The sequence below is a fragment of the Psittacula echo genome, assembly GCF_963264785.1.
Source record: "Psittacula echo genome assembly, chromosome: 2".
In the NCBI taxonomy this organism is placed as follows: Eukaryota; Metazoa; Chordata; class Aves; order Psittaciformes; family Psittacidae; genus Psittacula; species Psittacula echo.
The window spans coordinates 60,233,766-60,246,837 of record NC_137737.1 but is presented as its reverse complement, the minus strand read 5'-3'; the positions used below and the strand labels follow the sequence as shown (position 1 = coordinate 60,246,837).

Sequence of the window (13,072 nt, the reverse complement as noted above, 5' to 3'; positions counted from 1 at the left end):
GAGGACTGGAGCACCTCTGCTATGGAAACAGGCTAAGACAGCTGGGCTTGTTCAGCCTGGAGAAGAGAAGGCTCTGGGGAGGCCTTAAGGAGCATCTTTCAGGGCCTAAAGGGGCCAGTAAGAAAGCTGGAGAGGGGCTTTTGGCAAAGGCCTGTAGGGACAGGACAAAGGGGAATGGCTTTAAAATTGACAGAGGGGAGATTGAGATGAAATCTGAGGAAGAAGTTCTTCCCTGTGAGGGTGCTGAGGCCCTGGCACAGGTTGCCCAGAAAAGCTGTGGCTGCCCCATCCCTGGCAGTGTTCAAGGCCAGGTTGGATGAGGCTTGGAGCAACCTGGTCTAGTGGAAGGCGTCCCTGCCTGTGGCAGGGGGTTGGAACTGGATCATCTTCAAGGTCCCTTCCAAACCGTTCTATGATTCTATGATACAGTCTCAGTACCCAGTGAAATACCCATTTAAAGGGGTATTAAAAGGTATATAAAGGGGAGAAAGGAAAACAAGATGTAACATTATTAAAAAACTTCCTCATGCACAGTATGTAGTTACTGCAGTCCTTTATCCTCACTTTAGCGTTCGCTTACTGCCGCACCAGAAAATAGAGATACTTGCTTTTGGCCTTTGAGATGAGCCTAAGATATGTTACAGTGGGGTCTTCATCTGCTGCTTTTGACATGGAGAATGAATTTTTGGAAATGCTTATTCTTGCTTATGGTGCTGGATGATATTTGAGAAGCACATGTACATAAGCTTTTATTCTGAGTTCCCCGACTTATAAAACAACACAATAATGTGGTTTAAGTTTAAAAAGGTACTTACAGGTATGTTTCTATAAGCACTTTTTCCTAATTTTACTACTTCAGGGAAGGAATGGTGAAAAGTAAAGCTTTTCAGATTTAGTGCCTATTTTTTCACACACAGTAACAGCTTTCATGAGAGCTGTTCCAGCAAAATGGATAGCAAAAGGATCTGAAAGACTGAAGGTCTGTGTTTGCTCTCCTTGCGGGTTCCAGCTCAGCGACACCTCGCACGAGCTGTAACCCTCATGGGTTTGTTTCTCTCTTTTCAGATGAGGAACAATAATGCCATTGTTGTAAGGATGTTATAGGATGTGGATGTCATAAGGATGCTTTTTTGTGGCTTTACTTCAGCAAATGGAATTCTTGGAGTTCAGAAAGGGAGAACAAGCTAGGAAAAAATATATCCATTTATAAATCCGTGATGCACTTGCCTTCTGAATACAGTGGGTAAATCTGCATGTTGTCCTCTGCCTCAAAAAGGTTGTAATTGAATTAAAAGTATGATAAATAAAGGCATCATATTAGAGAAGATCATCTGGGGAATGGCCAAATGAACCAAGATGCTTTAGCTTTGAAGAGAGAGGACTTGGAGAGGGAGATGGTTGTGATTACTGTCTATAAAGTCATCAATGACATGAAAATTGTGCAAGAGAAGACTATTCGGTTTTTCCAGTATTGGAATATGGGTCATCAAACGAAAATAGCACAGCAGATGCTGGGTGACCTGTGAGCAATTTACAGTGAAGCTGTAAAACATGTTGTGCCAGGAATTTGTGAATTGTGATTCCTCCTCCATCCCTTCCTCCTCCCTCCCTCAGGAGACTAATCAAATATTGTAGGGGAAGCCCCAGTATATGGAATTTTCATCCTTGGAGATGCTTAGAATATGGTTGAAAAAACCCCAACCAATCTGATATAATTTAAGTTGGGGATTGGGTTAAATGACCTCCAGACAGCCCTTCAACCTACATTGTTCTGCTGTTCTAATGTTAAATGATTACATGGGCTAAAAAGCTGTCAGACAAGTGAGCAGGTGGTCCCGAGGCTGCAAGTCACAGGATGGTGAGAGAATGGTTTTGAGAGTGGGGTGGGTTTTTTTCTCCTTATGGTTAGGAAAACTGTATGTAGTTATTCGTAATTGAGACTTGGCTTCAAGAAGCCCAATGTGGGCATCCTCCACTGCGTAGCTGTAATACAGTCACATAGACTGGAGCAGAGCTCTGGAGGGCTCTGGTTTAACCCCCAACTCAAAACCATGTGTAAGTAAATCAGGTTGCTCTTGGGACATGTGTGTTCCTTCCAGGTCTGAATGTCTCCATGGATGGAGATCTCTCAGTCGCTTTGGGACTTGTCCCATGTTTAACCTTTCTCACACTGAGGAAGTTTTTCCTAATATTTGGAAATTACGTTGGCCATGACTTTAGGCAGCCTGATCTGCTGGTATGTGCTTTGAGTGGTAGGTTGTGTTGGTGACCTCCAAGGACCTCTCGAGTCCTTCATTGCTCTGTGATCCCATGTCACTTGACCACTTTGGTATATCCATGCAGGCGGGTTGCTGAATTCTCACAATAACGCTGCATAATAGGTATAATTGCATTCTGAGTAATGTGTTCACTGGTAAAAGCGTGAAACATTGTCTTAGTTTTCAATATTTACAGGGTTTGCTGTCTTCTTTTTTATGTTAGTTAGAGGTGGTTCAGACCTTGGAGCATTTTCGTGACCTCTTCTGAACTCGCTCCAACAGCTCCATGGCCTTCTTATGTTGAGGGGCCCCAGAGCTGGATGCAGGACTACAGGGAGCCTCACCAGAGCTTTTGTTGTCTCCTATTGCCCACCTGTTCTGTTTCTAAACAGACTTCAGCAGCTTTTTCTCCACTTTTGAGGAAGAGCCCCACTTAGCATCAGCAAAACTCCATCAAAACACTGAGTTTTGTTCGTCTCGTTCCTTGGTCTTTTTCAAAAGACATCTGCAGTTTTCAGACAGCAGAGCTTAAAATGAACCAAACTCTCTGTCCTTATTTTTATTCATTTGGAAGGAGATTCTGGACATCCTTGTGATATGAAAGGGAAATGCTCCCTTACTCAACTTCTAATGAACAAAAATCTCCCTAGAGGAAGGATAACCAGAGGAAAAGCTTTGATATCAAAGCTTTTGGTTTAGTGGATGAAAGTTTTCTGTGGATGCGATGGAATGGGTTGGGTCTAAAGGAGTAGTTGTAAGTTGGGCTTGAAGGTTCCTTAGAAAGTTGTTCTGTTGAGCTGTGCTGGTGCTACATGGGAAACTTTGGAGAGAGACTCACTCTTCAAATACGCAAGTGTTGGGGTTTTTTTTCTAAGAAATAATAGTGTATTTAAACATTAATTTTGGTCTTTTATATCTACCTTGATAAGGTAGATATTCTACAGTCTGTTCTTTTGGGACAAGAGGTATTCTTAAAACCATTTCATCGTCTACTTTGATTGCTTTAGATCACATTACATTTCTTTTAATGGTAACTCGCCTGCTGCTAGTAACCACTGAGAGAGTGGCAGCATGTATAGAAGTAAGAGGTTAAGGCTAAAATATGTTAAGAGCCTTCTCAGACACCAGGGTTCTTGTGTAAATAACTTGTTATGAGTGGCTGCTAATACCTACAGATCAGGATGAATTGCCTTTCAGGAGAACATGCCTACTCTATGGCTGCGGGGATGGCCCCACATGCTTTATTTGCATCACGTTGTTTAAACTTGGCTGTTGGGGGCAGAATTAGAAATTTCCTCATTAGTGTTTTTCTTTTTTGTCTCTCTGTGCTTGTGCAAAGCAAATGTAAGAGTTACATTTTCCGTAACTTTTAAGATGCATAGGAAGAATGTTGTTGCCTTTATCACAAGAAGCTGAAGCTTATTTCTTTTTGAGTGTCACCTTTGGCACAGATAATCTCATTTTTACTATTTATCTTGAAAAATCACCCCTGCTTATTTGTTAGGACTCTTGTTCCTTTGGACATCAGTTTTATCTGAGCACCATGTGGTCTTGTTTGCTAGGTCCTTCCTCCAGCAATGGCAAATACCTGGTTTCTGCTGACAGATTTACCTTAAAAATATGCTTTTTGACTTGTCGGCTCTTGTGTGCCTTTACCAAATGTAGTTTCAGTGCTATGGCTTCTGCGAGTGGTCTTGGCTGTGTGTTACTACAACTTGGCAACTGCCATTGAGGAAAGCTTGGTTGGCCAACCTAGCACCACAGTGGTGAGTGCTCAGGCACGGCTGGTATGGAGTCAGTAGAGGACCAAGTAACTAAATGTTAAGTAACAAAGGCAGATTTCCACCACTTACAACTTGTGTAGGTCTTAGTTTGTTCAGCTCCACCCGCACAGGAATCTGGAGGAGGTGGCTTGAAGGCAGCTGATGCTGGGGATGGTATTGATGCAGCCTGGTCAGTACTGGGAGATGGCCACTGAGCGTGGACAGGTGGGGAGTCACCTCAGGCTTCAGCCAGCAAGAGGGCTGAAGCTGTGGAGTGGGGTTTTTCAGTGAATTTCACTGAACTGGAGCAGATCTTTATATGAGAAGGCATTTGTCTGACAGCAAGCCTGCACCTAGCAGTGTCAAACTCCTCTGACAGATGAGAACTTGGTCAAGGAAAACACTGCCATTATCTTTGATACACAGGGTAGTTGTCATTAGTGTTTTTCTCAGAACTAGTCTGTTTTGTCTAAAATCATCTAGAGACAGATAGGTTTTATAAATATGGAGTAACGAAAGCTCACTGTCCATGTGAGAAGTGCTTGACTGCCCAAGGGAGTCCTTCTTCCCCACAGCACATCTGGAATCCTTACCATCCCATCATCTGCTGGCTGAAGTGGGTCTGAAAGACGCTTGGTATTGCTGTTAAAGGAGACATAATCACTACCTATCAAGTTTCTCTTTCATAAATGATGTCTGTAAAACCTCAGATGAAATTCTGGAGTTTGTGGTTTGTGGATTTAGTTATTATTGTGGAGTCATTTGTTTGGTGTGCTTAAGATATGAGTAATTTCTTCCAGTCCTCCTAGAAGTTGTGAAGCAGTAATGCCTCACAGCATTGTGAGCTGACATGTACAAAAAGGTTTGATTTCCACTATTAAGAACATACTTGATGGGTAATGAATGGTAAGCTGCGGATGAGGATAGGTGTACCAGGCAACACAGTGCAGTAGGGAGAAAGAACCTGATTGCAGGTCTTTGAGTTTATCCATAGAAAATGCCAGATTGGAATTTCCTTCCTCTCTCCTTCAAGCCCCTTTCCCCTGGGAGTCATTCAGTTCCAAGTGCTGACTCAGCTGAGCTGAATTTTCTCCATCAGCGAACACCAAGAGGAGCAGGAGCAGGGCTGCTGGAGGAGGAGTCCTGTTCCAGGCAGAGCAGCAACCCCTGCTAGAGCTCCCAACAAAACATCTTTGAAATATCTTTCAGAGGTTTGTCAGCATGCTTGGAGAAACAAGCAAACTGAAAAGTCTCTTAAATAATTCTTGCAGACTAATGAACGAAGTTGATGAAGATTTGGCAGCTGTTCCTAATATTCCCTGTAACTCGGAAATCTTTCCAGGCAGATCTCTGCTCTGTATAGGAGACAGTGCCCTCATAATTAAAGGATGAATGAAATCAAACGTACTGATGAGCACATTGGGTTGTTATGCACATTGAGGCAGCACAAAACGAAATTATTCTTCTGCAGTCCCTTTGGGTTGTGCTCAGGGTTGTGTACCCTGGGTGCATCAGAGGCCATGAGAGGTGGAACCTGAATTACGGTCCTGTGGCCCCTGGAGTAGGAAAGTTCCCACTCAGCTCCCCTGGGTTGATCATTATTATTATTTACAGATTGGTTAACCTGTATGTGTGCTCTCCTGCAGCATAGCTCCATCACCTTGCTCATGCTACATTTCTGGTTTACATTTAAAAAAAGCTAAAATTGTTTTGTAGAACCTTTATGTACTCTAATAATTTGGGCGTTGAAGTTATTCACTTCAAATTTCTTCTCTAGTAGCCAGTATTTAATTAAGTAACATGAATCATAGAGCCCTGGAATGATTTGGGTTGGACGGGATCTTAAAGCTCATCCAGTTCCAATCCCTTGCCAAAGGCCGGGACACCTTTCACTAGACCAGGTTGCTCCAAGCCCCATTCAACCTGACCTTGAACACTGCCAGGGATGGGGCAGCCACAGCTTCTCTGGGCAACCTGTGCCAGGGCCTCACCACCCTCACAGGGAAGAACTTCTGCCTCAGATCTCATCTCAATCTCCCCTCTGTCAGTTTAAAGCCATTCCCTCTTGTTCTGTCCCTACCTGCCCTTGTCAAAAGCCCCTCTCCAGCTTTCTTGTCAGCCCCTTTAGGCACTGGAAGCTGCTCTAAGGTCTCCCTGAAGCCTTCTCTTCTCCAGGCTGAACAACCCCAGCTCTCTGTGCCTGCCTCCATAGCAGTGGGATTGCTCTGACCCAGATGCAGGACCTTGCATGTGGCCTTGTTGAACTTCATAAGGTTCGCACTGTCCCACCTCTCCAGCCTGTCCAGGTCCCTCTGGATGGCATTCCTTCCCTCCAGCATGTTGACCACACCACACAGCTTGGTGGTGAAATGGCATTAAATTCTTGTTGCCGTTAGTTCATAAGCATGGAAGCTGCTGGAGTTTAAATCCTGAAGTTTTGGAAGCTGAGTTTTTTTGGGGGGTCCACCTCAGGCTTCCTGAGCAGACAAATTCACGTTGCTGCATCGATATTGTGTGATACCAGCATCAAGCAAAAAGTTTAACGTTGCTGCTGAATTAGCTGAAAAAACAACAACAGGCAGGACAGGAAGGGTAGCTTCCAATGGATGGAAAGTCACCTTGATTTCAGACTGGTAGGATTCAAAATAAAGCCAGTCCCAGGAGCAGAGAACAGTGAATGAATAGTCGGTTCTTCAGAAACAGGAACCATCAGCAACAATTGCTCTTTCTGGTGTTGCTGTAGATAAATTGGGCAACTTAAATGAGGGAGAATATAAACGTTTATTGAAATGCAGTGGAGAAAACTGGTACAGAGGACCAAATACAGATTAGCTGCAGAAAAATGGGCTTTCTAGGTGAATGTGACTGATTCTTCGGAATTTTGCACTAAAACCAGTGTCTGGACAGTCTTTTTTTTGTATGCACAGGATACTAAGCCCTGTGTTGCCAAACACTTAATATGACTTGGAAGCTAAATCGCTAGGAAGAGGTTATTGCAATGGAAAAAAGGATTCTAAACTTGTCCTGGAATGAGGAAAAGAAATAACAAGAAGAAAACCACCCTGCTGTTGAGCATTGCTGGGGCAGGCAGAGGGCATGATTTTATTTTATTCTGCTTGTTTCAACTGGGCATTTGTACCAGAATTGAGCTGTCCTCTGAGATGCTCCCTTCAAGGCTGACGAGCAAGAAAATATGGAATATTAATAGTAATTTTCAAAAGACGTGGAGAACAACCTTTTTACTGTTGGAATTGTTACACTATTGTCTCGTGGGTCCTTACCGTGCGCCACAGCATTATAATCTGTTGTGTTGTTATAAGAAGAAACAACCAACACAGATAACGCTTTATTTTAATCCGAAGATGACAAGGGATAGATTTGTAATGGGTTATTTGCACCATATCTGTGATAAAATTCAGGTGCCACTGGAATTGCTGCAGGAGGCAGCTCGTAGCAGTGCAGCTGTACAGCAACACTGCTAAGAATTAGTGTTTTAAAAGCTATTTATAGGGAAATTGTCTCTTGCCCATCTCATGGCACATAGCAGTGTGGCCGTTCTACTGCAGGGTTTATAAGATTTAGGGAGAAAACTTGGTGAAGCTGCTACTGAATTAATGTTTTGTTCTATGGTTGCTTTGGAAGGCAGTAGTTATCCTTCTGCTTGTGGCTGGACAATGTTTTTTGTAAAAGGAGCTGAAGAAGTCTTTGTGGCTACTCTGCTAGTGTTAGGAGAATCGTATCTTGATGGCCTCCTCTGGACTCGCTCCAACAGCTCCATGTACTTATGTTGGGATTGCCTGGGAGCAGAGTAGGAGAGAATCCCCTCCCTTGACCTGGTGGTCATGCCACTGGTGGTGCAGCCCAGGACATGGTTGGTTTCTGGGCTGCAAGCACACACTGCCAGGTCATGGGGAGCTTCTCATGGACCAGCGTCCCCAAGTCCTTCTCCTCAGGGCTGCTCCCAATCCAGTGTGTGTGTGTTCCCTGTCCCTGCTCAGCATGACAACCTCTGGTGGCAGTGACAAAAATGAACAATCACTGTGAAACCCTGACAAATCTTGTGCCTGAATCTAAGCTTTGCTCTCTGAAACACCGCATACAGCAGCATAACACAATCGTTTCCACACTAACAAGGGTCAATATGATCCACACTTGTGGTCCTTTCCTGTGTGACCTTTCCTGTTAGCAGTCAGACTCCCTCTGGCTGCTGGGTAATTCCCTCTGCTCATGGAGAGCTGCAACACAGGGACAGAAGAAAGGGCAAGAAGAAAAAGCCATAACAGTAGGGAGAACTTGAAAACAGTGCCCTACATCAGAATAAGACATAGTGTAAAACCTGGAGGAGTTCAGAACTTCACCATTAATTTTCCAACAATTTATTTTAATAACTTGAAAGCTGGGAAAGTTTGCTAGTTTAATAAAACCAGAGGTTTCCTTCATCTGCTGTCTTTTCTCACTGGAATATGAGAAATTGGATGCTAATGGTATGTGGATGAACCTAACCTGTTACAGGGAAAATCTTTCTTCCTGTAGGTATTCTGGTTTGGGGGAAATTTTCCAGAAATAGCCAACCTGTACCTGTCTCAGGTCTGTCTCCTCCTGCTACGGTCTTCAATAACAGTAAACTAAAAAAAAAAAAAACATGGTAAAAAAAAGAAAAAGGCTCAAACTTACAGAGTCTTCCTTCCTTTACTTTTCCCCATCCCCAGCAAAACTAGAAGAGACCAAACCAGTTGAAGCTGTGACAGGTAACGATATCACAGCACCTCCCAACAAAGAGCTTCCTCCCAGCCCTGAGAAGAAGACAAAGGTAGGTGTTGTTTCACATTCTACATCTTTGTTTCCATGGCTTTTATTTTTGCTGGCTTTTCTGCTTCTTAAGCTGTGGCAACACAAGTTCTGTTTTCTGAGCTGCCTTTTGCGAACTATTTTCCTGGAACAAAGACATCCAGTTATGAAGTCTGCTTTGCAAACAACTCAGCCTGTAGTAAATGTGACTGAGAGTGGATTTAGTAAATGTGTGGTAAGCTTTGTTTAAATTAATGCTTTGGTTGGTATTGGTGGTGTAGAAGTAGTAAACACATATAGCAACACTTTTGCTACACTGATACTCTCCTAGTTGTTTACAACACATTTATTTGCATTACAATTAGCATGCAGAGATGCTGCTCAGGATCTGATGTTCTCTTATTTTAGGGCTGTTTATGAAACATGAGTAACACTTGCTTGCAGCATTCAGCAAAATCTAATCCCAAATTCTTAAGAGTGCTGGTAGGGGGAAAGGGTTCTGGGTCCCCTCAAAGGCAGCGGATGTTTGACCACTAGAGTTGATCAGATGAGGATTTAGAGCTTGCAGTCCCTGTGTGCGTGTAATTGGAAGTCAGTGTCCTGTGTATTGCACGTAGGACTAGATGCCAGAACAACGGATTACTAATCCCAGCTTTACCAGTGATTCCTTCTGTTGCTTTAGATGTTGCTGAAATAAATCCTGTTCGCTTTGAATTGAATGGCAAAGCCTCCCTGGGCCCTGAAGGCAGCCTCTTCTGCTGCTTCATTTGGTCTTTGTTACACTCAGAAAACAGAAAGCTAAACTTTTTTTTGTTGTTGCTTCATTTTAAAATTTCTTTTTTATGTTCTTGCAGCTCAATGTTTTGGTTTACAATGCACTATTTTTTTGTTGTATTTTTTGTTTGTCTTTATACTGGATTTTGCTTTTTGATAAAACATAAAGCCTGCCATATCCACGTCATCTACAAAGCCTGCAGCAACGAAAGCCAGGCCCCTGTCCGCTACCAGTCCCAAGCGGCCACTCTCTGCCACGCCTGGCCTAAACAAAAAACCCACGAGCCCTACTGCAGGTCCTACTTCAGCCACTACTACTAAACGCCCAGCCACCAGCACTACACGTCCCTCCACCCTAGCTCCAAAAGAGACTAAACCAAAGGTAAGAAACTACTTGCTTTTGTGTGGGAGCTCCGAGAACTTATTTACATGTTAAATTACCAGCTGTCTTACCGAAGAGTCAAAACACAATTGGAGTGCTGATCATTGGAGGATAAGATCAGGAATGTGATTCACAGTGTTATGAAAGCCTCGCTGTTACTAGTATCAGCTTCCATTAACCCACTTAGGGCATCAGGTCCCAAGCATTTAGTTGAGCTTTAAGGTCCCTTCCAACCCAATCTACTCTGTGATTTTGTGATTTCTACCCATTACTAAAAGAGGAGGGTTTTTTAAATACAGATACACTACAAAGATAGGATAAGTCTTAAATCCAGACAAGAGCATGGGAAAGCTGAAGGGAGAGCTTCGATATTATTATTGAGGGGGAAAAAAAAATCAGTTTGAACATTTCAGTGTTTCCCCTTTACTGTTGCTTTATGATGTCTGGTCATTATAAAAACTGTACAAAGATAACTGATAATATACTTACATGCTTAGGAAATATTGGAGATCTGTAATTCTCCAATAAGAGCAGATTTGTGGACAGTTCTTAGTGTTGCATCTTAAAGCTAATGAAGCTTACTCTTTAACATGTAATGTTAAGAGCAGGAAATGTCCCTTGAATATTCCTCACATTAACGTGTGATATTGTAAAGAAAAAGAATTCAATTTGAAAGGGAATGTTAAAATGTTTCAGAAGCTTTCAGTTGATGTTTACGTGCTGTAGCATTTCTGCTAGACATTAAAGCTTAAATAGCTGCGTTTGAGTGTCTTTTAAAACTAAATAAATGAAAACAACAAAAAGAGTATGAAAGCACAGGCATAAATCTGCACTTTTTCTATGAACCAGTGTGTTTGATTTTAAGTTTTTGCAGGATTTTGAATCCCTTTTTGATGAAGTCAAAATCTCATTTGGTTTTGTACATGAACTCAGTATTTTAATACTTCAAAGATCAGTCAGTTTACAAACAGGTGACTTTTCAGGGACAGACATGAAAGAGTTTTCCAACTGAGGAATGAACCACAGACACTTAATTCGTACGTTCACAGTGTTTTAGTGAATGCCTCCTTCACTTAGGAAACATTTCTACTCATGAAGGGAAGAAATCTCTCTCAAAAGTATTGCTAGTGGACTGATCTTTTCCATTTTGTTCAGAAAACAGAACCTTGTTCACATCAGTAAACGGCCTCCAGACATTAATTCTGAAATTATAGGAATTCTAACACACAGCAGGGTTTGTGCTCTGTGACCTGCACTGAGTAAAGTCACTTCTGCATGCCTTAATTATATTTTTTAATCTGCATTATACTGTTCCAGCAGCATCTAGCTTATGCATTTAAGAATTTAAACAATTTCAATTTATTTCAGGCTTTTTGTTGGCAAACACTTTGAAGATACTGTCAGTGAAATACTGCCTTTAATGTAGCCTGTTTGTTTTCAGGTTGCAGATGCGAAGACCACAGATAAGCGGACCTCACTTTCAAAGCCTCCGACAACTGCCACTTCTAAAACTACTGTTAAGAGCAGCCCTGTTGCTCCTAAGACAACAGCAGCATCAACAGTTGCTGCAACTGCTGCTGCGAAAAATACTGCTACTTCTCCACCGAAGAGGCCAACCTGTAAGTATTGTCTTGGTTTTTCTTCAAGGGATCTTTCTTTCTAACCAGCTGCAGGTTTCTGTTGGAGTAGCACCATTAGTTCACTCTATGATGTCTTTCTCACATATTCCAGGGTGCTGACTGCTTTTTCCTGTGTTTAGGACATCCCATGGCCTCATCAGTTTATTAAAATTAGTCTCCTGGTAAACAAGCTTGTGATCTTCAGGTTCAAAAGGAGGAAAAAGAAAAAAACCCAACCTTGACATGTAGCTATTTATGAGAAGCCATAGCTCCTGTTAACCAGTACTTCTGAGAGGTGTAGCCTGGCCTACCTGTTGGTCAGGAGTTGACCTGGAACTCAGTGGTAGCTGAAACATCAATCCTTTTAATACAACACAAGACAAGATCCTGTGCCAAGGCACAGAGACCATAGGTCAGATTTTTTTTTTCCTCTTCAGGGCCTCCTTCTCCAAAAACAAATCTGAGTGACCTTCAAGGACAACTTAGACCAGCTCTGTGTGATTCAGGGTTAATACAATTACTGAATGGGATTGATTAAAGAAAAAGGATTCTATTGCCTCTAAATTTTGCCATAGTAACAGTTAGAATAAGCACTAAAACCGGTTTAAAACTTGGGGAAAGCAGATCTCCAGAAGAGAACTTGAAGTATTCGAGCTAGTGCATCTGAAGAACAAACAAGGTTAAACAGAAGTGGAGGTTTTTTACTAGTACACAAAGAATTGAAAGATTGAAATCACAGTCAGCTTTATCAAAAAACTGTATCCCACCTCAAAAGAGAGAACTTCCCATGAGTTTAACACAGTCAATGTGAAACAGCAGCAGCATATTAGCATCTTGAAAATGTAGTTTTCACTGGAGCTTGAGAGATTGAACGTCAAATTAAAATATAGCTAAATAATCTCAAGTCTTTTCCAATGACTAGACCTCACTGGTGAAATTTGCCAATAAACATGTAAAACTAATAATACGTATTGCTGTTTTGTTCTATGAGTCCCAAAGCATGAATTCATAATCCATCTCTCCCAAAAGAATAGTAATGTTTTAACTATGTTGGAGTATATCAGGCTAGATGTACATTCCATACATTGTGCTCTAGGAGAAGATATAATTAATCAAATGTGGAGGAAGCGTTGCACCTTCCAAAAGCCATGGATCTTCACTGATCCTGTGGACATCCTTGTAAAATACGTTGTGTGGTCTTTTAGGCAAACTGTAGCCCAGAATGCTTAATATGTTTTAATGAGTTTGGTTAATTTTCCTTCCAAAATTGAGGTGCAAACAAAGAAGCATTTTCTGATGACATTTCAAAAGAGATGGAGTCAATGATGCAGAGAGGCAGGAAGGGTGTTCCAAGTGGCAAGATGTACAGATGAAGAGGCTTCTGCACCAGCGAGGGTGGTGGGATGTTGCCAAAGTACAGTGAGAACTGGGTGGGCGAGGGAGAGATGAGGTCAGCTGGAGAAACTCCATCAGGAGCTAAAGCTGCTT

At 42.2% G+C, this 13,072-nt stretch overlaps 1 protein-coding gene across 3 annotated transcripts in view; it reads left to right on the top strand.

Moving 5' to 3' along the window:
* The window catches only part of MAP4 (microtubule associated protein 4), a 166,965-nt gene that overhangs the window by 134,968 nt on the left and 18,925 nt on the right, over positions 1–13,072 (top strand). For all 3 annotated transcript variants that reach the window (XM_080611880.1, XM_080611881.1, XM_080611882.1), the window contains exons 12-14: positions 8,731–8,831; positions 9,753–9,965; positions 11,407–11,584. In XM_080611880.1, coding sequence (XP_080468006.1) covers positions 8,731–8,831; positions 9,753–9,965; positions 11,407–11,584 — 492 coding nt within the window. The remainder of the gene's footprint in view (positions 1–8,730; positions 8,832–9,752; positions 9,966–11,406; positions 11,585–13,072) is intronic.